General features: G+C 37.6%; 2 protein-coding genes across 2 annotated transcripts; one reads left to right on the forward strand and one right to left on the reverse strand.

The window, feature by feature from the left end:
* Window positions 1-606: 606 nt before the first annotated feature.
* ptpn1 (protein tyrosine phosphatase non-receptor type 1) lies at window positions 607-15,806 on the reverse strand. Its single transcript, XM_084086961.1, has 10 exons — window positions 15,755-15,806; window positions 15,544-15,646; window positions 15,002-15,092; window positions 14,495-14,595; window positions 8,361-8,459; window positions 8,052-8,189; window positions 7,546-7,755; window positions 4,414-4,575; window positions 2,934-3,106; window positions 607-2,828 (listed from the first exon to the last, which is right to left on the reverse strand). The coding sequence occupies exons 2-10, from the start codon at window positions 15,598-15,600 to the stop codon at window positions 2,552-2,554; spliced, it is 1,308 nt and encodes a 435-aa protein (XP_083943087.1). The 5' UTR covers window positions 15,601-15,646; window positions 15,755-15,806; the 3' UTR covers window positions 607-2,551.
* Window positions 15,807-22,757: 6,951 nt separating this feature from the next.
* On the forward strand, window positions 22,758-27,195 carry adipor1b (adiponectin receptor 1b). Its single transcript, XM_084086747.1, has 8 exons — window positions 22,758-23,020; window positions 23,757-23,958; window positions 24,471-24,593; window positions 24,706-24,877; window positions 25,604-25,790; window positions 25,885-26,072; window positions 26,156-26,349; window positions 26,455-27,195. Exons 2-8 carry the CDS (start codon window positions 23,818-23,820, stop codon window positions 26,581-26,583), a joined length of 1,134 nt encoding a protein of 377 aa, XP_083942873.1. The 5' UTR covers window positions 22,758-23,020; window positions 23,757-23,817; the 3' UTR covers window positions 26,584-27,195.
* The last annotated feature ends 327 nt before the right edge of the window (window positions 27,196-27,522 follow it).

The following is a 27,522-nucleotide window of genomic DNA, read 5'->3' on the forward strand; positions in this document are numbered from 1 at the left end:
CACACATATACACATATATATACACATATACATATATATATATACATCATTTTAATATAATTTAATATTTACATATTTTACAAATTATTTCTACATTTTCATTTCTCCTTCCTTACAGTATAAATATAAAAATATGTACTACTGGTATATTTTTCTCCATAGAGACTATTAATGGAGGCAATTTGGATATTTTTATTATTACGATTTGGTAGGCTATGGTTGGACAACTGAAAATTGTATCTGGGATTGTTAGTGTCAGATTGCACTGTATCACTGAGGACCCTGGTTCAATTTCTTTTAGTCTTGAGAGAGATCTGGCCCGGTCCATAATCCAGACCTGCATACATTTACATTGAGTTTTAATTGTGGTATGAAATGTGATCTTAAACTAATTAATAGGATGATGATGAAACTGCACATTAAACAAGCTCAAACTACACCACACTTCACATGTATTTTTGAGTCTGTAATCTATGATTTAGCTTTATTTTAATATTAGAACTCACAGAGAACTCTTTCATTCAAAGTTTTCACTTCTCTCTTCTCTCACCATCACATGAGGGAATAAGAACGAAATAGGAACAAAATTAAAAACAGAAGATCATCAGAGATGTACACGTTTATTACCACAGCGTCTGCTCTGTATTCTCTCCGAAAAATAAAATTTCAACTTTCATTACATCCAACTGGAAAGCATACGCAAACAAAGCATAATGCTTTTCTTACAAAAAAACAACAAAAAAAAAACAGATAATAAACATTAAAAAGAACAACAGGATGCGGGGGGATTCTTAAGCCTCAAATACAAAGGCCAAAGATGTCTGATGTCTACCAGTCCACAGATAACTGAAAGACGACAAACAATGACACAGACAATTATATTTCTCTATATATGTGTGTAAATAAAGCTATCAAGAAGAGAGACTTTACATTCTGTGGTCCAGCTACAGGACCAGATTCTGAACGAACATCAACAGCTTCAGAGTGTGAAACATTGAACCTCTACAAACAAGAAAAACCACCCAGTAACCCAAAAATGACCATTCTGGACTGGTCAAGCAGCAGTAAAAAAGTCATCACACAAAGCGAAGTCACAATTAAAAGCATTTCAGGCCTCAATACACCTAAAGGCTTCATTTGTTTTGAGGTTACTGCATTTGACTTGTTCACAAATTGTTCAAAAGTAACAGTTCTGCAGCGTGGTTTGATTTGAAGGACATGTTTATGCTAGTCTGCCGTTAATCTCTCTTGATAATAATTACTATGACAATAATATGATAAAACAGTAAAACATAAAGACAGCTCACTGTCACTGATCGTTTCTCTCTTTGCATTCATTCGGTGCTGGTGTTTTGTTTGTTTTTTGGTTAGTCAGACTCCCTGTGCTCACTGCACACCATTCAAATCATGTGACAAAAGCCAGAAGCATCTGAACTTATCTGTATTGCAGCTGGGAAATTTTATTTAAATAAAAATCAAAACCTGTCCCATGAATCACTTTTCTCTTATGGGAAATAGAAGCAAAAAAAAAAAAGCAATACTGCCACCTGCTGGTTGAGCTTTGCCACACTTTTGTTAATAATCAATTATCCAGGAATGAGCTTATGCTTAGATGAAAACACTGAGGGATTCGCACTAAATGCTGTTCCATCATTAAAATTAAATTGCTTGCTTTCCCTCGATTTCCAAAGTTAGCTTTGAGTTAAATTTACCCACATTTGGGGGTAAAGACCCATCAAGTGCAGAACATCAGGTCTAGTAAAAAAGCTTGCCTGATTTTAAGTGATTTTAGAATTTGTATTAAATGAAAACTAAAATGTGAGTTCTTGTGAAATGGCCGCAGTTCCTTTTATTGCATTAGGCCTCTGGAGGACCAGCAGATCTGCAAGATTGGATCTGACATCAGCTCCAGCATTTTAAAGGGTCTGAACCTTTTGGAAATGGTATTGACAAAGAAAACAAATGAATGAGGACACAGAAGAAATGCCAGTGTCACCTTTGGCATACACACAAAAGCTGAGGATGAAAAAAAAAAAAAAAAAGGATGAAAAGAAGACTACTCGTGTCCTCCTCTATTAGGTACAGCAGATTTGTGTGTTCAGCATGTATTATGAGCTCACCTCCTGTGCAGCTCCATCCGAGACCATCACTGGTAGTCGTCAGACTTAAAATACAAAATGCCATATGATTGAGATACATACACACAAAAATTTCCCTTACTTACTGCAGCAATAACAGTCTTTTGGATTCTCTTTTACCTGTATATAACGTCTAGGTATCAACACCTGAATTGTGAGGCCCTGAGGTTTTAAACGGACACACGTTTATTAGATTGTGTGTAAGAGTGTGTATAGAGGGAGACGACAGCAGTTTGGCAGAGAAAAGCCTCTGTAACACATCCACAGAGACACTTGGAGAGAGTGAGATGGGCTCAGCTGAGAGAGACAGGTCCAGCTGAGAATGTGTGTGTGTGTGTGTCTCTCTTTTTCTTTTCCCACCAATAGCCAGCAGATGGAGGGATAGAGAAAGAGACGGAACGAATGACAGGGCATCAGTGGAAATAGGTGCGGTAACAGACATAAGCACCTGCAGCCAGGACCGTGCACATACACACACTGGCCATCAGGGGGCTCCACGCTCCACTGGCGGGAGCAGGAACAGCCTCTGCGGTGGGAGTCTTGGGCGGAGACCGCGCAGGTTTGGGAGGGGCTTCTCTTGGAACGATTGGGTCGTCGGGTTGTTCGCTTGACAACGGCGTCGCTCCAACCTCACCAGCTGCGACCATCCGTCTGCGTAGGTCCGGCCCGTCAGTGAATGTCTGGGGTGCCCTGGAAAAACAGCAACAAAAAGTGTTTGAATGTGGCTGCTGGGTGTGGATGGCCAATACAGGAGAGAATATATTGGGAGTAGATAAAAGATATTGACAGGCTGACCTGTTTGCACAGATTTCTGCACTGTTTTCTATGATCTCAGTGAAGAAGTGTGTGGGGTCAGAGTTCACCAGGTCGTCTTTGCCGTTAGGAGGATCTATTGGGGGCCGTGGCCTGGGAGGAGGAGTGAATTCAGGGGGGAGATCCTCCTCATTTGATAACTCCTTCCAAGACACCTACTCGCACATGGATACAAACACTTCACTGATCAATACAGCCTACCAGAAATGAAAAAATGTTACATATCATGGTAAAAGTATTTTTATGACAGTAAAGGTAGGCCTATATCATATGATAATATAAGTCTTTTTCAGTTATATGATTTAAAAATGACAGGGATTTTTTGGCATTTTATGGACAAATGGTAGAATGATTAATTTTAACATTAAATTAAATGGCAAAAAATAAATCATTCAAATGAATAAATAAAAATGTAAAATGGTGCACTAACATTCAAAGTTCGGGGTCAATAAGATTTTTTTATTCAACAAGGATGCATTAAAGGTTTAGTTCACTCAAAAATTTAATTTAGGCTTTTATTCACATATAAACATTGATCAGCAAACATAAACAGAAGCTCAACTGTCCTTGCTTGATGCGTGAGAACAAACCTCATTTGGTTCTTCTGAAAGCTTAAATGTGTTAGTGTGACATGCAAGAATGAACCTCATTGGTTCTCGTGCATCAGTCTAGCTTGCTTGAGCTTCCGTGAACAAATTTGTTCGCTGAAGGTTTATTTGCGAATAAAAGCCTAAATTAAATCTGTGCATCATATAAAGCGTGATTTAACCACTCGATTCATGGATATCTTCTAAAAATCTTCATTTGTGTTTCAAAGACAAACAAAAGCCTTAAATTATGTAAATGATGACAGTAAATGATGACAGAATTTTCATTGTTAGGTGATCTAATCCTTTAAATTGATTAAAAATGTGACAGTAAACACATTTAAAACAATACAACCCTGACATTTTCTATTTCTTTTGAAGTTTATATTCAAAGAATCCTGATGGAAAAAAATATAACTGTTTCCACAACCATATTAAACAGAGCAACTGTTTTCGACTGATAATAATAATAAATGTTTCTTGAGCAGCAAATCTGCATATTAGAATGATTTCTAAAGGATCATGTGACACTGAAGACTGGAGTAATGATGCTGAAAATTCAGCTTTGTCATCACAGGAATAAATTACATTTTAAAATATATTCAAATAGATTATAACAAATAGAGAAATTATTTTAAATGGTAATAATATTTGACAGTATTACTGTTTTTATAGTAATTTTACCAAATAAAGGCATCCTTGGAAAGCATAGAAGTGACATTTAAAAATGATCTTGCAACCCAAAACTTCTGAATGTTAGTGCATCTATCAGCTCTACACCCTGCAACACCCTCAACACCTGAAATTAAACATTTCAGAACACCAAATTTAAACGTTTCAAATATGTTGGTTTCTTTAATATCCCATAGCATTACCTGTACAGACGTGTCTCCCATGATGTACTTGGCACCCTCTATGACAGCGAGGTAAGAGAAACGCAGCTGATCAGCTGTCTGGATCAGACCCATGCGGTATCGTCGCATTTCCAGCAATACCTCCTGGATGCGTACTGATGATGGATCTTCCCTCTGAGACATCTGAGAACACAATAGCAGTTGTTTAGAGAATGTGTGTGTGTGTGTGGGGGGGGGGGGGGATAGGGGGTCTACTGAGCTTAAAAAAAAAATGTCAAGCACTGTTTACTTCATTTGCATCTCTGCACTATCTGTTATTTCACTTGAAGTAAGTTTTTTTTATTTTATTTTTTTATTACTGGTTGTTTACTGAAGGTTGCATTTCAGTTGTACTGCATGCACTGTATATAATATTTATAAATTAATTACACTACTTTTCAAATATTTGGGGTCAGTTAGATCAGCCTTTCTCAAAGTGGGTGCCGCGGCACACTGGGGTGCCCCCTGACTGTGTCAGGGGTGCCGCCAAAAAATTACGTAGGCTAAAAAAAATAAAAATCTGACATTTCATATATAAATATATTTGAATTTACATAAATACATTCTTCTTCTTTTTAAACATATGAACGGATTAATAAAATTGTAAATTCATTTTAGAATGAAAATGCGTCGCACCAGGCTCACGTCTCATTGATTGTGGTCACCCCCGGCTTGTGTGAGCACGTATGCGCGCTGCATGCGCGCATGTAGATCTTTCTCCCTCTCTCGTTGCGGATTATTGTTTGTGTGTGTGGGTGTATGTGTATGTGGGTGTGTGTGCATGCGCATATGGCACGGATGAAAACAAGCACTATATGGAAAAACATTCCTGCTTATCTCTGGTGCATTTTTTAACATGCATCTTTTTCTTATCGTATTGTATCTGATTTAATTTATTTTTGTCATGTCTGCCCCTTTTTATTTTATTTTAACTGCATCCTGCACTTCATTTTAGTTCTCCTGGTCTGGATTTGTTGTTGGGTTCTTGTATTGGGCGGTCCACCTCTTACGGTTTTATGGCATTTGTGTCTCTGATTAATTATTTTGTGAATTACTTTGCAAACCTGTGTTTTTAAAGGTGCTATAAAGTTGCTATAAAGTTGTTATTATTATTGTTATTGTTATTTACAGTTCGTATTATGCTCTGTTCATTACTGTCCTGTCTAAATAAACAGGACATTTGCATTTACATTTGGGTTATGCAGTGTTTTTAAATTATATTTTACACTGGGGTGCCTTGAGATTTTATGCACTTTTGAAAGGTGCCCTGACTGAAAAAAGTTTGAGAAAGGCTGAGTTAGATAATATCCTCAATATTCAAGATAAGGGAAAAAAATACCTCTGTCTTTCATATTTATATCATTTAATGTAGTTAATATATTTTTCTCCAAATATCAGCATATTTACAAATGTGAGATTGATTACACACAATAGTTCAATAAATAAGAAGTTAATATTAAAAAAGTCACAGGACTGTTTTGTGTCTCTGCAGGTTAAATGCATTCATGTGGCCTCTGAGCTGCATTAATCAGTGTGTGTAAAAGCATCTAAATGCCACTTCAGATGCAGCTTCTGTTTCCTCGGCATTGCAAAGATGAATTTTGCTGATACTGATTTCATTTGATTGGTAACAGCCCTATATTGTGTCTTATTATTCTAACTGAATTTATTGATTAAATGTAAGAATTTGACACAAAAGATGCATAAATTTAATTAGGTTAAAAAAAATGCATTTAGAAGGGTAAAAATGCCCATAAAAGGTAAAAAATCAGTTTAAACTTATTGGAAAAGATGATTTCTGTCACTGCTGCAGTCCTAAACCTGCCAAGGTACCAACACAATAACACACTCAGGAAAATATTGTTTAATTACCGTTATCGATCAAATCCCAGAAAATATTGAGATATAATTTGTCACTATCACTACTTGAATAGACTTGAACTTAGTCCTGGTCCCCAATGCACAGGGAAATGGTGACACCAGAATAAAAACATTCATGATTCTGAAGCTGAAAACCCAGAATTATGTTAGACACATCTGCTTGCACTATGTCACTGAGGTACATGTAAATATTGTAGGCCCTTTTTTAAAGGTAAAATCAGACATTAGGCAATATCATGATTCATGACCAACAAAATTTTACCCATTGCATTATTATACATTATATTAAATGTTATATATAGTAGTTATATAACTAGTTATATAACTGTCACTGAAACATTTTCCACACACGGTACACTCGCGCTTTCAATGCCGGCATTCGTTGGATCTCTTACAGATAAGCCACGCACGCACATCTCCCTCTATTAATGCACTACATAAGAATTAAACATCTAAAATGCTTTAAATGATCATACTACTAAAACTAAATGTGATATGGTGATTTAAATTATGTTTGTGCTTACACTTTGAAGAGAGCTGCTCCAATTGTAAATCTGTTCGTCGTATAAAGCCATCGTGTCTCTTCAGAAAACTTGGGTTTGGATTAGACCGCTTAATTGATTATTTTTATGATGCCTTTATGACCTTTTTGGATCGTTTAAGTTTTAGGGGAATGAAAATGAAGGGAAATCTCTCAGGTTTCATATCTTCATTTATGTTTGGAAGATGAACGAAAACCTTAGAGGTTTAAAAACGACATGAGGGTGATTATGATGACAGGATTTACATTTTTGGATGAATTATACTTTTTTTTTAAAACAGTAAGCTGAGTGCTGGATAAAACTAACTCTTATATCACAAATCATTTCCTTTACATCAACCGATAGATATCACATTTTTATGTCGCGACACCCCTAGTAACAATTAATATTTACTGCTGAATAAAAGTATTGTACTGGCCCCAAAATATTAAATGATAATGTATTATTAGTACTACTTTTTTTTTTTTTTTGAGTGCCAAGGTACCATTATTCATGAAATTTCACTTCATGAAAACACCATCTGTCAAATGCACAAAGGTCATTAGGTAAAGGTCAGTAAAGGTCAATGACTCAATAGAATTTTTTAATAATATAAACTAATATGCTATTGAGTATACTCCTTTATTTAAAAAGTTAAATATTAATAAAAGCAATTTTGTCCGGCAGATATGGCATCACACAGTTCTCTCACCAGTAGAAGGCAGGTGTCTACGAGGCAGAACGTTCCAGAACGGCCAATGCCAGCGCTGCAGTGAACCACGACAGGGCCGTGATCTGGACTCAGACAGCCCGACTCGCGCACTTTCAACAGGAAGTTGAGGAAAGACGCAGGCGACTCTGGCACGCCGAAATCTGGCCATGTGGTGTAGTGGAAATGAAGAATCTCCCGTGTTTCCTGTGTCTTTAAACACATATGACACAACATTAATCATGATGGGTGTGTGTTTGTCTGAATTGAGCCTCTAGCATCTGTAATATCCTGAGAGCGTCGAGTCAAGTCAAGTCAACAAGCCGTCCAGCTATAAAGAACATGGCATTCAACATTTTTTGTTGAAAAACAAGAATTTGGCCAAATGGAAGAAAAATGACTGAGGAAGCACTGCATAAAATCTCAGTTGAAAATAGCAGAATGATAAGTGAAAGAGATTGACAGATGAGCAAAAGCATGACTGGATGAGATGAAATGAAGTGTCTCACCAACAGATTTTCCAGCTCCAACTCTCGTACTGTGTAGTACGATTTCACATCCTCTGAGATCAGAGTAAGTCTGAAGTTTGTGTCCTCGAAATCAGCCTCCCTCTCTTCTCGCTGAGGCCAGTACTGAGCACACTTTACCTGCAAAACACACACACTTCTTTATTATAACCTTACAACACAAGCCTCACATACACAACTCATGTACACATTCCATATGCACGCCAGAAGTGTTTCAGGCAGGTATCCAGCGAGTGTGTATCAATGTTACAGGTATGGTACAAAGATACAGGTACGGTGTGTTTCTCTCACCGAGCCTTTCTCTATAACGCGATTCAGCATCACGACCCCTCGGCAGCGCTGCTCCCACACCATCTCCCAGAAGTGACCACAGGTGTTTGGTAACGGACCCTAAACACAAACAAAACTTTTAAAACAAGCACAACCAGTGTACTTTATTAATAATACATTTAAAAAAAACATGCATACCATGAATTTGTCCTGCAACAGAGTTTATAAGACTAAGCAGCAGCATTACCATTCAAATGTTTGGGGTCAGTAAGATTTTTTTTTTTTTTATGTTGTAAAATAGTAATATTTTGAAATGCTATTAAAATTTAAAGTAATGTAATGACTGTTTTTTTTTTTTTATATATATATATATATATATATATATTATAATGTCATGTATTCCTGTGAAGACAAAGCTGAATTTTCAGCATTATTACTCCAGTCTTCAGTGTCACATGATCCTTTACAAATCATTCTAATATGCTGATTTGGTGCTCAAGAATCATTTCTTATTATCATCAATGTTAAAAACATTTGTGCGGATTCATATTTTTGTGGAAACCATGATACAGTTTTCTCTTTATTCAAAGATATTCTTTGAATAAAAAGTTCAAAAGAATAGCATTTATTAAATAAAAAAAAATTAACACTATTTGTGTCTTTACTGTCACTTTTGATCAATGTAATGCATCATAGCTAAATAAAATAAAAAAGAATTTCTTTAAAAAAAAAAACTTACTGACCCTAAAGTTTTTAATGTAAAAAAAAACCTTCAAGCTTGACATGTTTGGTGAACATGTCTGTACAGTGGTTACTAAATTAGACTAATTTACAGTAGAGACTTTTCATTTTACTTATAGTGAAAACTCATGACCTTAAGTTTCAGTAAACCACACATTTCAGCAGTCATTTTTACATGACATTTCGGGTGAGAATGTGTGCTTGTTTTGTGTGTTTGTGGTTGTAGCTGGCAATGCTCTGACTGAACAAGGCTTGCAGGTTGAGACGAGTCTGCTGCAGTCTCAGAGTATCAGTGTGCTAATTCATCTGTATAATAAAGAAACATGTCACGCTGACTCAACTCAAGATTTCACAACATTTCCCAGTGTCCTCTCCAGATACGGGAAAATCTCTCTGGTAGATGCCAGGACTGTCAAAATGGAATATCTCTGTAGCATATCAGTGTGTGACGTTGGCTGGGGTGTTCACACGTAATACTAACATCAACGCAAATGTCAAAACCAGGATTGGGGGGAAGGGGAGTCTCTGAACAGGGAGTTCCCCCATTACTTGCTTACCTATCATTGTTTTAGTGTAGCTATTCAGGATAAGTCACTGTTTCCTAACCTTTTTATCTTATGGATCACTTAAGTCCCATCCAAATTCATTGACAACAAAACAGAAGTGTTACTTTTACTCATATTATACTGCATCATTTAGCACTATTATAATTACTACAATGCTTCATCTGTAAACTGAAAATCTATTATTTTATAACTCATTTAGTATGATTTTATTTGATTGGCTGAGACACCTGGTGCGACAAATAATAAAGATAACTTAATTTTGTTTTGTTGCTAATTTTAAAGCTACAATGTCTTTTTTTTTTTGCCGCTAGGGGTCGGTAACCTTTTATAATAACAATGGCATAGGTCGATGACGCATAAGCGGAATTATGGAACTTGTCGTCATGCCGATAGATCTAATAATGTTTATGGATGAGTGAATACATCGATGTTTATAACATGACTGTGGTATGAAGCAGGGCGCGATTGCTAATGAGAGACAGATATCAGCGCCACACGCGAGTCCCGCGGATATAAAGGAATGAGGACATTTCATTTCGAACTACCAGCAAGTGCTGAATTACTACTCACACAGGTCAGTTTATTTGACGAATTAAACTTGTGAGGTAACGCAGCACTGTTTCACTTGGTCTAACGTTACACTATCATACTAAACATTTGAGTGTGTTGAAAGTTATAATATTATTCTATGTGTTAGTTTGTTGGCTATATGAGACTAGCAGTAAGCTAGATCAACATTAGAATAACATACTGATCACATTCTAACATTTCATCATGTTGAGCTATATAACACTGATTTGTTGTATGTACATTTGCTCAGCTGTCTAATAAAGTACATGCAAGAGTACATGCAACTCTGTCAAGTTAGTTGCGGACGTGGAGCTCTCGGCATCTCGAAAACGCCACGCCAAAATTGACCCTCGTTTTATTTCTCCTTTTGTCCCAAAGTCTGCTTGCCATGGTCCATAATGTTTGAACGAAACAACAACAGCGTGAGCGTGCCGCTAGACGTAACGCAGTTGTCCAAGTCTGTCGCCATGGTTACTAAGGCAGTACAAGCGGAAACCAGGGATAACGTGGATATTACGAGCCATTATTTAAAATTGGAATTTCTCTGAAATTAAAAATCTTTGGGAACTTTTGGGCTATTGTAAGTACACAACTGCAGAAAATATATCACACTGTGCAAGTGATTTTTGCACGTTTTATTACAAAAATCTTACATATTGTACCTTTAATAGTGGCCAACCTTTTATTTTGTCTAAGTTTTGTCATGGGCGCTGTGAATTTTAGTGATGGCCCGACGTGAAACGAATAGCGTTCACTATTGCAAAAGTCTATCAATGCAATAAACATTTTATGTAAGCAATAGGGTTTGAGAGGCTAGTGCTGTATCATGAATAAGTCACAGCCGTGAACACCACGTATGTTTACGCTGCTAAGAGTGGTTGTTAGGGGTGTTGTCTAGTGAATGTGATACATAGAACCGTTGGCTGAAGCGATCAGAATCAACGACTGGAACTAACCGTTTTATAATTTGAATGAATGAATGCTGTTAATGTGTCTGTTAAGACCAACATAAACATTTGCATCAATGTGACAGATTTTTAAAGGAAAGATGTTCTTAGGGATGCTACTGTAACTAGGGCTGGGCAATAAACGTTATCATATTGAGATTGCCATAAAATTTACATGGATAACGATGATAAACTCATGTACATTTTTATTCCATATGGATTCATCTAAAAGCCAGTTACAAAGCAGAAATAAACACGACAACAGCCAGTCAGTGCATGACGCTAATAAGTGATTTGTGTGTTTCTGTGTGAATGAACAGCGTGGTTTCGTCTAATAGACAAACTCACACACGTGACGCTCAGTGTTTTCAGCGTCTGCAATCTCCATATATGAGGACATGAACACATGAACTCCAGAGGAGCTTTGAGAGTCACTTCACAAGCTGTCTTCACCGATCAACGATTGATTAATTGTCTATAATTTAATCGATAAAACTGTTACAATTACCGACTAAGCAACGTCATCAGAGTACGTAGTTTTGAGGTGTGTTGGGCTCATGAGCAAAACACGTGCAGCAGACACACCATGAAAAATGTAGTAGCACACCGTAGTTACATATTATAAGTGCATTAATGTCTTCAAGCCATGCAATGGATTTGGTAGGCAGCAGGCTAGCCGTTTATTTAGAAACATAATAAACCAAGGGTCCAAAAAAACCTCCAAATATGTTATTTTACTGAACTTAAGAACTATTTACTTGTGTAAACGCCACAATAAAAGTACATAGTATAAACAGTAATAACATCCTGGTGGATGAGTGATGATCTTCCAGTGCTGTTTTAGCTGTGCGATCCTATTCTGTGAAGCATTATAAATTAAGACCTGTCATTCTGAGCGATCAAACCAATCCAAGCACGCTCCAGCTATGAAACAGTGTCCGACTGGTCTCTACCAATCGTCCCTATCCACTATACCCACCCATCCCACCCCACCCAAGATCCATTGGTTGAACACTCAAATAACTTTGGAAAACACTGCATCATGATTGCGACACAATCGGATCCTGGAAGTCCTACAGCTTTAGCCAAGCAAGCATGTCATGTCACTCCGTGATCTACACATTGTCCTATGTTTTTTTTGGGGGCTCATTCGAAACCACCTGCTCAAAATAAATATCAGGGGTGCAAACACATGTATGGTCAAAAAAGAGAGAGGTAATCGAAGCCCTCGTCCCGCGGCAAATATCCATATACTACATTGTCACCATCCCCAACCCACCCCTATAGGCACATAGAGTCAAATGAAATTTAGAAAAACTATCTTGCACTTCTTCTTCTTGCTTTACTGCTACTTCCTGAAAACAATTTCACCTGATGATTTGAATAGCTCTTTTTGTAAAGAATTAATAATTCTAGGATGATTGGGGTAATTGTGTAGGGTAGGCCTAGTGCATCTGCATAGAAACTAATAAACACAATACAAATATAAATACAATAAAACACAAATACACGAGAAATAAAGCAGTGCTTTATGTTTTTCAGGTAAATTAACTGTATTAAGTATTAATACAGTTTATCTTTTGACAAAACGTGATTTTTCTCTTTCTCTTTTGTTGTTTGATTAACTTTGGTGACACAAACAGCTGCAGGTATATTGGGTGCTGTCCCTTTAAGACGAATGCACGTATCTAATACCGGTAATGACACGCATCCGTTTTATTTTGACTGCGTTTACGGGGAAACTCGTTGAGACGGACACTGGCTTATTTTTTCGTGCACATGTCTGTTCAAACACAAATAGATAAGAAAGAAAAGGGAATTCGGTGTTCACGAACTTCACGTGCTGTCTGCGACTGCGTGGCTCAGTGCGCCGACAGATTATCCCATCTACATTTGGATGTTAAACATAATATATATAGCCTGATACAGCAAAGACAACGTCGGCAGTATTGACGGCAAAATAGGCTACAGAATATTTCGTTCTGTAGGCCTATTGACAGGGGCAATATTTGAAAATCGATAATTAGGCCTATTTTTTAAATTACAATTATATATGCATTTGTCAAAACCGAGAGACTTTCAAGCATCAAAATGTAATTTATTAATATGTATTTGCGCCTTCTATTTTGTCTGAAAACTTCCAACACTGTTGCGTGTCGCGTGAAAAATAGGCGTCGGTTGCGGTTCTATTTCTGGCACGCGGTTTCGGCGCGGCTCGAGAAGTGTGTGTGTCACGCAGGCATTGTGCTCTAACACAAGCTCTAACCAGTTAACATGAGAGCCGACATAAAAACGGACACGCCACTCAGAGAGAAATGTGATGCAGTGGCAGATCCAGAGTGAGACAGAAACACTAGTGGTTCACGCTTGCGCACATACTGCTTGTTTGGCGCGCAGTGTTCTGATTCGCTTATTTCCTATTTACTTGTTGGTGGACGCAATCCAGAATTACTGTTGGTTAAATTATAATCAGACCCTCTCAAACCCCCCAGAGTTTAAAAAAAACTCTTCGGATCTGCACGATTCACACAAGTCACCCAAACTGACGTGAAAAAAGCGGGAGGCGCCGAAAAGCGCGCTGTTTGCACCCCTGAAATATATGTGATCTACTATGATTTACTAAGGCTTCACAAAGTTACAAACAAAAACTTGGTCCAAAAGCATTATCTGTAATCGTACTACACTGATATATGACACAAGTCTATCTGTTATGTACAATGATATTACAGATCACATTTTCGTGTAAAGCAGGGGTTTTTTCACTCAAGTAAAAAAAGTGGTTAAGTAAAGTGACAACTTAGTAACGACCCTTGCTTCGGATATAAGAGGTAAAGGTTAATGATTAATTAATTAATTGATTGTTAATTTAAACAACAATCGATTATTATAACGCATGTATATTGACATCTAATCTCTTTTCTATTTCCTTGTGAAGAAAACTGACCAAGATTTGCACTTTTCTAAAAGTGCCAGCTAAAATAAGAGTGATTTAACATTTTCATTCAGTTCACCTGGCATTTTTTAAGCATTGTAACACAAATTTCTGCACTGAACACTTTTGTTGTTGTGAACAGGCATTAATAATCCACATTTTAAAATCTTAAAAAGTAACAAATAATGAACCATAAAATGTTCAATTGTGTGAACTTGACGATATTTTCCACAGGATATATGTCCCTATTACTATGTTAATAAACTCTTCAGTGCCTTTACACCATCTGTATCATCCGTGTGTGTGTGTGTGTGTGTGTGTCAGATGTCATGCAGGTGCAAATACAGCATCAGATTCCTCAGCAGATGCAAATCTGGGGTGTAAGTGTCAGTATTTCACCTGAGTTAGTATGTAGTTTCTCTGAGCTTCATCCACTGAGATCAGACTGGCATTGATGTAGTCATTATTGCCGATCTGTAGATGAATACGGCTGTGGTCAACTGTGAAAAGAGAGCGAGATTAAGCTGTGGGGCACATCACCCATGATGCTTTGCAAATTCAGCGGTGGAACGATTCTTTTTCAGGTCCTGTTCTCAGTTCCCCACAAGAGAGAAAAACATCTTCCTGATGAAAACACTCAATTGAAACAGATAAAACACACAGGCATTTATTTAATGTGGTGTTTTGCGAGCTGAGGACCTTTTCAGGTTGTTGTGGAAAAAGAAAAAGACTCAGAGAAAGAGGAAACCACAACAGTGTCGCTCTTTGTGACGGAAGAGTTAAAAAAGGGAGAGAAAAAAAAGACATGACATCTTCAGTGTGAAATGACTTTAACAGCTCGCTGATAACAGGCCCCTTCCGTTAGGTGTCACTCACTGTGTCGAACAGGGGAAGCGGCACACTTACATGGGCTGACGTCTCTGTAGCGATTACGACTTCTGTTTTCTGGAAGTTTGGCGATCTTGCATGGTAGGTCACTGGACTGCTGCCTAATCTCCTACAGTAAAACAGAAGTCTATGAGATGAAAATACTTCAATCTGTTAGTGAAACAAATGTGTGGCAAATGATTTGCTGAGAGAAACTATATAGCACACAGTTATGATTGACCACCAGCATCCAGTTTAGGATGCCATTCATTCATCACTGTTATTAAAAAACTGCAAGTGAGTCAGAGAAGTAGATAAAGGTGGCAATCCAACTAATAACAGACTTCCTCTCATAACAGACGACCTCATTCCCACCATATCTATTTTAGTCTCCGTTTATAAATGACAAATTCAGGTCATCTCTTTAACTTGTCAAATCGTTTTTTTCTGAGTTAAGCAGCGCGATCTGAGCTGTCAAAAAATAAACATCAAATCAAATAAACAGAACAAACTTGTTTTGGGTTGTTATGGATATTTATATCATCATAATCAAGTATGAAGCACCAGAATCAGTTCTTTACCTGGTAAACGGCGTTCCAGTTCCCGAGCTCATCGATTTCCCGAAACTCGGCTTCCATTGCCGCGTGTGTTCCGCGACGCTCGATAGATAGCTCCCGGACAATACTATTAATTATAAAGTTGATATCGAATCACATAAAATGAAATTACTTTTAAAGTCTGCTTTAATTTTCTTACAGAACGGTTCTAATGGTACTGTTGTGTCGCCCTTACCGGAAACACGCTGCTCGCTCCTCCCGCAGCACGGCTCTCTGCTCTGCGTCGTGAAAACGCCCCTCTTTCCTCACAATAACCAATGAAAGACTGTGAGTGTCCACGAACTCAGGGTAAAGGCCAATCAGCGCAAAGTAGTGGGGCGTGGCAACCACTTCGGCCAATCATACTACGGAGAGTTACCGCTTTATTCTTCTGGGCTCTGTAGTTTTGTAGTTCGGGGAGTTTACGCAATAATACGCATGTGCGTAATTAGATCTAGAAAAGTGCATCAAGTAAAATGGATTATATTACAACCCAAACTTTCTCTTTACAGTATTAAAAGTGGAATAAATTAAACTTATATAGTTATTTTTTTTGCAAGAAGCATTCAATAAAGTAAATGTGATATTTTTTAGCCTATATGTACATTTTATAATATGAGTTTTTTGTGAATTAAGGCTTAATCTAAAAAAAATATGTCATTATTTTTATTTAATACAGTGTTTAGGTTAAAATAGAGCAACGTGATTTAAAATCTAATGCATATCAGTGCCATCTGGTGGGAGAAATAAATAAAATAATATGTGTACCATACACCATACCATAGTGTAACCACTAGATGCCGTGTATATATATATATATATATACACATAGTCAATAGCCTTATGTATTCCCCAGTTGCTCATAAGAGTATTTCCAGACATAATTAATTAGCCTACCTTTATTATGTTTTACATTTGGTTATATATTTAGACATTGTCAATCGTGGCGGATTTGTAGAATGTATAACAAAAAATTGTTCTGCATTTTCGTATTTGTTGTATTTCCCTTTATTTTCCAATGACCATAGGCAGAGATGGACAGTATTTGAAATACGTATTTAATTACTTTTAAGTATTTTGTAATTTGTATTTTCCTTAACAAAAATAAATGAAATGTAATTTGTAATTAAATACTTTGAGGGACTGAAATTTGTATTTAAAATACTTAAAATGCTTATTTAAATATATCATTTTATTTAGCATATATTAACTTTCATCACTAGGCTTAATAGGACTGTATATACTAGTAGGACTACCAAATTGCCTATCACAGTTTTTGGCTAGATTCAAGAAACTCACGTGACATTAAACCTATTGAACCTATTCTCATTTCCGGTTTCTCCATAGTGGAAGGCGTCATAGTTGGGTAAACTTCTATAGCAGTGAATGAGAGACTACATTAAATATATTTTTTTGTGTTTCCATTTGCTCAAATAAAGAATAACGCCACAACAGCGTTTTCACATCTTTCAAAAAAAGTAAAAAAAAAAAAAAAAAATAGAGAGAGATATCGATAATGGCAGTCAGAAGAGAGAAAGATCATGTCAATTTTACCCTCACAGCATGCTGTATTAGAAAGAAACTCCCTCACAGCAGCATTAACTAGTTTTTTTTTGTTGTTGTTGTAATAGCCTATATATATAATGTGTACATACATTTGAAAAAACATTCTATATATAAAAAAAAAAACTGTTAAAACTGTGAAAAGGGTCCAGCTCGCTCATTGTGAACAAAGTCAGACCCAATTAAGATAATTTTGTGCTTAGTCAAACTACTTTAAGGTAAAGTATCTAGTAAAATATACCATCAGATAATGTTCACTGAATGTCATTATAGAACTGAAGATTGGTGCAAATAGCTAGAACTTGTGAATTGACTTGCTAGCTAAAGAGTGACATGCGCGGGTGGGTCAAGTAAAAAAAAGATTCTGATTAATTGTGGGTGGGTCGCGGGCGGGATTATATGAATCAATGATGATTATTAAAACAACGTGTAGGCCTACATTATGTATGTTGTGTGCGAGTGTGTTGCTGAAATCTGAGTGGTTGATGAACTGCTGTTTGGTGAGGAACTCCCAGATACACACAAAATTATGTAAAAATGCCCGCCTTGGAGAATATTCACATTAACACAGTCAGTCGTAAAAGGTGTAAAGCCGCCTTTCCACTGCACACAACATTCGGACGTGGAATTCGACACCTAGTGGCAGGCGTAATGATCTTTTATTATAACAGTATACGCCAACTTGTAGCCTAGGCCTACGTTAAAATCGCATCTTCTACACTAAACGGTGATATTCCGATATTCTATACTCTTAGCCTACGTGTATCTAACTCCACAGTTAGGCTGCTCTCGCACTTTAAATGATTGTAAATTTTGTTTGTATTTTCAAATTACAAATTACCTGTATTTTAAATAAATACTTTTTTCACAGCAGTTTTGTATTTTGTATTGTATTTAAATACATTTGATGCGCAAGTATTTGTAATTAAATACTTTTTGATGTATTTGTGCCCATCTCTGACCAAAGGCGGATTAACCATATGGTCAATTGGGCAGGTCCCCAGGGGCACCCCGTCCAGGGGGGCACCACGCAAATATTTTTTTCTCTTTTAAAACAAGCGACTCATTCTCAAAAGTATTTCTAGCCTAGGCCTATACCCTTTCATCAGAACGTTCTAAAGTCCCTGAATGTTTTGTTGAAATGTATTATTTTCATATATAGCCTATATTTTTTTTTTACGCTCGATCTGCTCCGCGCTAGGCTAGTGAAAACGCACCGTACAGATTCTGGGAGTGTGCTGTGTGGTTTTGCGTCCTTTGAATTGAAATTAAACATCTCGGTTACTAACGTAACCTCGGTTCCCTGAGATGAGGGAACGAGAATTGTGTAAGGCTAGCTTATGCTATGGGAAAACTCCTTTTCTCGAGAATATTGAAGCCAAATCTTTAAAACGCAGTGCAGCTGCACAGCATACACAGATGAACAGAGAGTACGGTCATTGGCTGTGCTGCGGCAACTGCACAAACCTATGGCGATGCGGCTCAGATTATATGAAAACCAATATGCAAACCAATCAGGGCACTTCGCGCCCTGGCACGTCAGAGCCCCCCAGAATGGGCGTGGCCTAAGGCTATAAAGCGCCCATTCTCCACCAAGGACCTCAGGTTTAATCGACTGAAGCGATCCCCTGATGAAAGCACAAAAGCATGGCGGGTTACGCAATACTCGTTCCCTCATCTCAGGGAACCGAGGTTACATTAGTAACCAAGACGTTCCCGTTTCAAGAGGTCTCTCGTATTGCGTAAGGCTAGCTTACGCTATGGGAACCCCCTTCAAAACGCAGTGCGTGCTTAACTTCACTCCATACGGTAGCCCAAGGCAAGATGCCTGAGGCTGTGAAAGAGTAATGTATGAACCCAATAAGCCAGTCAGGGACGGGCTTCATATAGGGAAAACAAGGAACGTCCTCAGGTCTGCGAAGCAGCTGCTTATTCCGCTGAAGGCTCTTCGACGGCGGCGAGAAGGCTTCTATCCGGAGATCAGCGAAGTGGTGATTTCACTGAAGGAGATAAAAATCTGAGGTCCTTGGCGGAGAATGGGCGCTTTATAGCCTTAGGCCACGCCCATTCTGGTGGGCTCTGACGTGCCCTGATTGGTTCGCGCGTCTGAGCCGCCTCACCATAGGTTCGTGCAGTTGAGTCGACACAGCACAGCCAATAACCGTACTTGCCATTCATGTATGCTGTGCAGCTGCACTGCGTTTTAAATATTTGGCTTCAATATTCTCGAGAAAAGGAGTTTTCCCATAGCGTAAGCTAGCCTTGCGCAATACGAGAGACCTCTCGAAAGGGAACTGCGAGGCTCATGTAAGCCTATGTGTGAATCCACTACAGAGCATTAGCCTTGCAAGTTGCATTTTCACATTGCACTTTGCAAAAAAGTTGCAGAGAGAGGCAGAGTGTAAACGAGTGAGTTTTTAAATTTTATTTTCAGTTCAAAACCTCACAAAACTATGTAGCTATATAGATGTTATTATTGCAAGACCAGTCTAAAACCTTGGCATGTTTGCATTAAATTGTTTAATTTTCTAGATTTAGTTGTTTTTTTTAAATAATATTTTGCAGCATGCTTTGTTCAAATTTATATTGTATCTTGAAGTGAAACAGATGTTTATTATATTATGCCTGTAACAGTTGGAAATGTTTAATGTTGCATACTTGCAGCAGGTTATCTATAACATTTGGGTTCTCTCATTTGGGGCACTCTATAGGTGTCAGGCCCAGGGGCACCAAGCGTCTTAATCCGCCACTGCCTATGACAGTTTTCTCTCTCTCTCTCTCTCTCTCTCTCTCTAAAGTTAAATTGGGAGGGTTTAGAGGAAAGAGTGTGTACCCGATTGTCTCGCTGGAAATGGTTGCTACCCCAGTTGTCCTGCAGGGGAAGAGTTTTGGTTGCTAATAATTTAGTGGCTTCTACTCTTTGGCATAAACTGTGTGTACTGCAGCCACCTACAGGACTAATTCAAAGCATTTAAAGGAGGTTGGTGACCTTTTTTTGGTCAGGACAACACTGGATTCGATCAGCCACATTGTATCTTCCAGTACAAGAAGGCGGGCAGGGCTTGGTGGATATCAAGTCCAGGATAATGATTTTCGGCTACAAACAGCCCAAAGACTTCTATAATAAAAACTCTGCCTGGATGGACACTGCAACAGCTCTTTTAAGGAGGGCAGGTGGAATGGGTTTTGACAAACATTTGTTTTTAATGCAATTGCAAGAGAAATAAATGGTGGATCTCTCTTTATAGATCTGTGCTGGAGGCCTGGAAGGTTTTTATCGTATCAAGATCATCTAATACACCTGCTGGTCACTGGTTGTTAGAGGAACCATTGTTTTTTAACTCCTTTTTGTCTTCAAGACTGTTGTCATCTGAAAATGTGCGAGCACGACTGTTTGTGGCTGGGTGCAATAAGCTGGGACATATCCTGAGAAGTAATTTGCAAGACTTGAGCCAAAGAAGTGGTGAGAAATCGATCCGGTTTTTACAACAGTGCATTGCAGAGATATTCAAGGACTTGAGCGCAGATTATCAAGTTTTTTTGAAAGACCCAGATGTCCTAAATGAATGAGTAGAGGGGTATGGTCATCTTTTTCCCTCAATCATTGTAAGCGCGGCTGTGGAAGACTGGGTAGAAGATGAAAGCTGTTTACTGACTCTGAAAACTCCAGTTCACCAGTTTTGATTCTGCTGGAAAGAAATCTCTTTATTTGACGTGTGTTAAAGTCTCCAACATGCAATTTTTGAATGGAGTTTCTTCAACAAGATGGACACAGTTCTTTGGATTTGACTTTTCAAAACTTCATAAATCACACAAAATTATGTTTTTTGAAAAAGTAAAAATGCAGAAGAAAGTTTTCTGTGATGGGTAGGGTTGTAAAATATGGGTATGTATAAAAATATATTATGTCCCCATGTGTGTGTGTGTGTGTGTGTGTGTGTGTGTTCACTTAGCAAGTGCCACAAACCAAGCTTTGTGCCATGCGTGATTGTTTTTCCCAAACCAGTTAATGTAAAAATAAATAATTAAAAATATAATATAATATAAAAATAAAAACATTTTGGTCTAAATTGGCGTGTAAAATAGGTTGTTCATTTCTTAACATATTTTCCCACCACCTAATCGCAGATTAATATTCATTATTTTTATTTTAAGGAATTAAATACTCTCCAAAAGGCACAATCTCCTGTCAATAAGTAGTAATGAATAAGTACTATAATAAATAAGAAGTATCAAATGTGGTCCCTGCCAACCCAACACTTCATCACAACTTCTCCATTCAGCTAGATTCGTCATCCATAACTCCATCAAGGTCAGCAGGAACCTTGGAGTGGTAATTGATGATCAATTGAACTTCACAGACCACATTGCTAGAACTGCCCGGTCCTGCAGATTTGCCTTATACAACATTAGGAGGTTCATCAGGCCCTTCCTATCAGAGCATGCTACACAACTCCTTATCCAAGCGCTTGGTCTATCCAGACTGGACTATTGTAATGCTCTCCTGGCTGGTCTTCCAGCTTGCACTGTCAAACCTCTGGAACTGATCCAGAATGCTGCAGAGTGGTCTTTAATGAGCCAAAGAGAGCTCACGTCACTCCTCTATTCACCAAAACCTAAACTCCTTTTTAAACCCCCTGCTCCCTTTTACCTAAACTCATTACTTCAGACTTATGTGCCATCCAGAAAGTTGCGCTCTGCAGGTGAACGTCGTCTTGTGGTGCCATCTCAAAATGATGGGGGCCTTTACCTTGACTGTTCCCTGCTGGTGGAATGATCTAGGCTACCTAACTCAACCAGAGCTGCTGAGTCCATAGCCATTTTCAAGAAACGGCTGAAGACGCATCTTTTTCGGCAGCACTTGCTCCAGTACTAACACTTTCTCTTCTATTCTATTTATTTAAAAAAATATATATACATGTACTGCGTTAGATTAAACTGAGAAGGGTCATAGCACTTGCATATTGTTGTCCTACTGTTAGTTTAACTGCTTCTATTGTTCTCATTTGTGAGTCGCTTTGGATTAAAGCGTCTGGTAAATGAATAAATGTAAATGAATAAATAATAGTAGCCTAGTATACAATAAATAAATATCTATGTACACAAGTATCAAATAAATAAGTGCTAGTAAAAAAATTAGTAGGCTACAATCTAATGAATAACTACTAATATAAAAAATATGTAGGCCTACTAATTGGAATACATAGCCTACTAGTCAAAACTGAATAGTTGATATCTGAATGACAGATCCCTATAGGATAAAATAATAAAAAATTAAAGTGTGTTACAATAGAATAGTTACTAGTCACTATTGAAATAAGTAGTAGCCTATGATTAATAATAAATAAGTAATAGCCTAGTGTCTGTTTAATAGGTAGGCTACTAGGTTATCGAATGAGTAGCCTACCAGTAGCCTAAATAAGAACTATATCTAATAAATAAGTTATAGCCTAGGTTATATATTTTAAAAAGGTAGGCTACTAGAAACTAAAGAATAAGCGTAGCTAATGAATAAGTAGGCTACTTTTACCTAATGGAATAGATACTTCCAAAAAAATTAGTAGACTACTAGTAATAACATGAAAATAGATAGGCCAACTAGTAGCCTACGTTTTGGATTAAATGTTAAACCGCTTGGCTCAAACCGGTTACGGTATTAGGCTATGTGTTCTTCTCTCATTGACAGATAGAGAGTGCATCCACTGCACTGTCTCCGCGTGCTGATATAGCGTAGCCTACTGTGTATTAGACTGTAGTCTATGTTTATTCGTTATTTGTGTTATAATTTGCTACTGAGCTGAACCGACTGGTTCTGCAGGTTTATAGAGGCTCATAGCGACCGGACGGCAAGCTGCTGCTGTAAAACTCCCATGAACTGACTGACAGCCCGTCCAGCCAGGTAACGTATGAACACTGATCTGTTAAATTATTGCCTGGTCTATAATAATAATAATTTGCTAACTGTGATGAAAGTAGCCTTGTGTTATGTAAATAATTATCAAATCAGATAATAGGGAAGTGCTTTAGCATGCAGGCTAATGTTGTCTGGCTCGACTAACCTGATTCAGGTCATAACTACGATGTTACACGCAGTATAATAATGCGTAGCATACATAACACTGCCACACATAACACGGAAACAAACATGTTGCGCAGAACGTTTCTAGACGCGAGGATTCGAAAATTTGTGGGTTTTCTTCTTTTTTTTCTTTTAATGTTTGATTTTTCGTTTGGTTAGCCTGTAAGCATGCTAACTTAACAGGATGTAAACCTTTGACAGTTATGGAAAACTGGAGCAGCCTGTCTAGATCAGAGCAGAAAAACAGTTGATCGACACTAATACAGTTAAAGTTAAAACATATTTTAAGTCATGAAATTGATTATACTGAGTCAAATCAGTATCAGAATTTAACTCAAGGCCCCCCCTTGATATTTAGAGGCTTTTGCACATTATGTTGTTCATTTATGTCATGTACTTCAACTGGATTAATTAATTGTTGAAATGCCAAGAATTAAATATTTTGAAACCTATGATAAGTCTGTTTTGACTACATCTATGCACTTAATCTTTGCATTTTGACATACATTTATGTCAAAACTCTCTAATCTTTGCATTTTATGTATGTCATCATCAGACTTGGATTGTGAACTGTTGGACAAGGTAGAAACTCTGGGGAGTTTTAGGTTTGTCTCCCCATGACAACGTGTCACCATGGTGACTGCGGCTCCAACAGTGATGCCGAGCGGCGCACCTCTGATGATGAGAAAATGGAGAATGTGGAGCCCGCTGAGATTGGGCCGCTGTTGACAACTCCAGCTAAAGCAGAGAAATCCAGAGTGAGTAGCGAAAAAAAAACACTACCAGACAAAGGTTTAGGGTCAGTAAGATTTTTTGGTAACACTTTATTTTATAGTCCTGTTCCCCATATTATGTACTTATTATAGTTTTCACAATAACTGGGTAATAACTAGGTACTAACCCTGAACCTACCCCTAAACCTAACCTTAACCCATGTAGTTTCCTCATATTAACCAATGCTTTCCTGGGCAAGTACACTGTAAGTACTGTACTGTATTGTACTGTAAAATAAACAAATTTCAAATAAATACTGTGGTTTTGCGCTTTCTATTTATCAAAGAATCTCAAAATTCAGCTTTGCCATCACAGGAATAAATTACATGTAATTTTATTACAATTTGTAATTATATTTTATAATATCTCACTAAGCATAAGAGACTTTCAAAAACAAATCTTACTGACCTCAAACTTTTGAACAGTAGTGTACATTTAATAGATAGAATGAAGCAAGAACACCTACATTTAACTAAAAGCATGATTGTTTTTTCAGGGTGCATCTGCGTTTCCTGATGAAGATGAAGAGGAAGAAGAGGAAGAAGAAGGTTTGCGGGTGGTTACACTGCCCATGCAGGCACACCATGCCATGGAGAAAATGGAGGAGTTTGTACACAAGGTGATGTTCATCTTTAAATGTCCCAAAAGTGTTACTTTTGAGATTGTAACGTAAATGTGGCCTATTTCTAGTATGAGGTGTTTGTATTAAAGCAAACTCTTACCATTACTAGGTATGGGAAGGACGTTGGCGAGTTATTCCATACCATCTCCTCCCCGATTGGCTGAAGGACAATGATTACCTGCTGCATGGACACCGCCCACCCATGCCGTCCTTCCGTGCCTGTTTTGGGAGCATCTTTAGGATTCACACAGAAACTGGAAACATCTGGACACACCTGCTGGGTCTGTGCTTATGATATTTGACATTGTGACGTAATAATGCAAAAAACGGAAAACATAACAACAATCATCTCTTGTGGCTGCTACATGTCAAGCGACCACCACCAAATAATCAAATTCTCCTGCTGAGGAATTATTTACATTCTATTGTTCAAAAGTTTGGGGTCAGTAAGATTTTTGAAATGTTTTTGAAAGAAGTCTCTTTTACTCGATCAAATCACAGTAAAAACAACAATATTATTGTTAATATTCTATTTTAATATATTTAAAATGAATTTGATTCCTTTGATGGCAAAATTGAATTTTTAGCATCATTACTCCAGTCCTCAATGATTAAAATGACATTTAATTAATTTCAAGGAATTTTGATGAATAGAAAGTTCAAAAGAATTTTTTTTTTTGTAACATTATAAAAGTCTTTACTGTCATTACTGATCAATTTAACGTGTCCATGCTGGAAAAAAAGTATTAATTTCTTTTTTTTTAAAAATCTTACTGACCACAAACTTCTGAACGGTTGCGTAATATGCGTATGTCTTATAACCCCAGTGGCCTTTTAAGAAGTGTGTGATGATATTTGTAATGTGATAATCTGATATGTGTGAATCATTGCCCTGAGGATGACAAAAAAACACACCACATTGACATTTAATGTCAGTCAAACCTGTAATTATGTTGCTGGTGAGTCATTTTGGAGGCTAATTAAGCTATCGCAACGTCTCCCTACAGGCCTAATTCTGTTCCTGTGCTTGGGCACACTAACAATGCTGCGGCCGAATGTGTCATTCATGGCGCCCGTGCAGGAGAAGGTGGTTTTGGGGATGTTCTTCCTGGGTGCAGTGCTTTGTTTGTGCTTCTCATGGCTTTTTCACACCGTCTACTGCCACTCGGAAAAGGTCTCCAGAACTTTCTCCAAGTAAGTGACACCGGTTTTTATGTTCTATGTGTGTAGGCATATTATGTGTATGCATCCCCTTCAGTAACTGCAGTGTAATTTTTTATGCCCCTAGGTTGGATTACTCCGGTATCGCTTTGTTGATTATGGGCTCATTCGTTCCATGGCTGTACTACTCGTTTTACTGCTCTCCTCAGCCGAGGCTAATCTATCTATCTGTTGTATGTGTGCTGGGCGTCGCTGCCATCATAGTTGCCCAGGTTGACCGATTCGCCACCCCTCGCCACCGGTGCACACGTGCAGGTAACACACTCCCCTGCTCCTCAATAATAGTCCACCTTCATGATTGATTTGAGATATTTGATAAAACATTTCCCCATCTTCAGGTGTTTTCCTGGGCCTCGGTCTGAGTGGGCTCATTCCCACAATGCACTTTACCATCACAGAGGGTTTTGTGAAGGCAACGACAGTGGGTCAGATGGGCTGGTTCTATTTGATGGGTGCCATGTATGTTAGTGGAGCAGGACTGTATGCAGCACGGATACCAGAACGCTACTTTCCTGGAAGATGTGACATCTGGGTAAGAATCAAGGGAATTTTTGTTGCATGTAGTATTGTAGAGTAGCCTAATAGCGTAATGTTCATGCAAGTATACTCATGGTCTGGATCTGTTTTACTTTTTCAGTTTCAGTCTCATCAGATATTCCATGTGCTGGTTGTCGCAGCGGCGTTTGTCCATTTTTATGGAATCTCAAACTTGCAGGAATTCCGCTATGGTCTGGAAGGAGGCTGTACAGATGACACTCTGCTGTAAAAAACAAATCGCTTGAACTTTGGCCGGTGCCTGCTCACGTCACAATGAACCTGGACCTGACATAATAATGATTTAAAGATTTGTATTATCTCTGAGGGATTTAACATACAGTATATTTAAATAAGATTTTTATTTGTTAAGATACTTATAATTATTGATAAATGAGGTAGTCTTGTGTTTATATTGTTCTTTACTATTTCAGTACAGCACAGAATTTATTGTAAATCACTGGAATGAGTCATAAAGCATTACAGGAGTCTTCAGAGACACTACCTCCTCTAACACTTTTTTTCTGACAGTTTTCTGATCTACTGAGTGGTTTTTCATCTAAGGTTTGATTTACTGATTCGTGGTTCTGTACTTTGTAAGAATTTTAGGGAAGACGCACATGAACATGCTTAGTTCTCGGTTTCCTCAAACATGTTTGCATGATCATTTATTAACTTTTGACCTGAAATGACCCAGAGCTTCAGCAGTGGGATTCACATTAGGGCACATGCAATTTTATGAATCAGTGAATCAAGGTTTCAGTCCAAAATACTTGTATTGGTTTTGGAAATCATAGAAGTCAAGATATTTAAAAAGAGCAGAATAAAGATGAAACACCAAGAATTACTTGCTTTGGTCATTAATAATCTTTTTTTGAAAGTATGGTGTCCTTTTGGCAAGAGGATTTTGTGTTATACACATGACTTTTTTAAGTAGGTTTGTGGTTGAAGGATAACATATTATATACTGTTTATTAATATTTTGAATAGCTTTTATTTTTATACTTTAATTTTAGTGTATGTTTTAGTAATATTATGTGCTTTTGCCATTTTGATTAGTTTTAGGTTTTTTTTCTATATAGCTTTCTTTTTTTCTTCTTCCGGTTTTAGTAATTTCAACTTCAGCTTATTTCAGTTCATTGTCAATGCAACATTTCTAATTTGTTTTTAA

Source organism: Abramis brama (genome assembly GCF_963993115.1).
Source record: "Abramis brama genome assembly, chromosome: 16".
In the NCBI taxonomy this organism is placed as follows: Eukaryota; Metazoa; Chordata; class Actinopteri; order Cypriniformes; family Leuciscidae; genus Abramis; species Abramis brama.

Excerpts from the sequence above, each read along its gene's own strand:
- ptpn1 (XM_084086961.1), bottom strand. The coding sequence starts at position 15,600 with ATGGAAGCCGAGTTTCGGGAAATCGATGAGCTCGGGAACTGGAACGCC. Across the intron at positions 15,093-15,543 it reads ACTGGAACGCCGTTTACCAG|GAGATTAGGCAGCAGTCCAG; the intron begins GTAAAGAACTGA and ends GTTTTACTGTAG. Across the intron at positions 3,107-4,413 it reads TGGGAGACACGTCTGTACAG|GTGTCTTGGAAGGAGTTATC; the intron begins GTAATGCTATGG and ends ATGTGCGAGTAG.
- adipor1b (XM_084086747.1), top strand. The coding sequence starts at position 23,818 with ATGACAACGTGTCACCATGGTGACTGCGGCTCCAACAGTGATGCCGAG. Across the intron at positions 24,594-24,705 it reads TGGAGGAGTTTGTACACAAG|GTATGGGAAGGACGTTGGCG; the intron begins GTGATGTTCATC and ends TACCATTACTAG. Across the intron at positions 26,073-26,155 it reads CCACCGGTGCACACGTGCAG|GTGTTTTCCTGGGCCTCGGT; the intron begins GTAACACACTCC and ends CCCCATCTTCAG.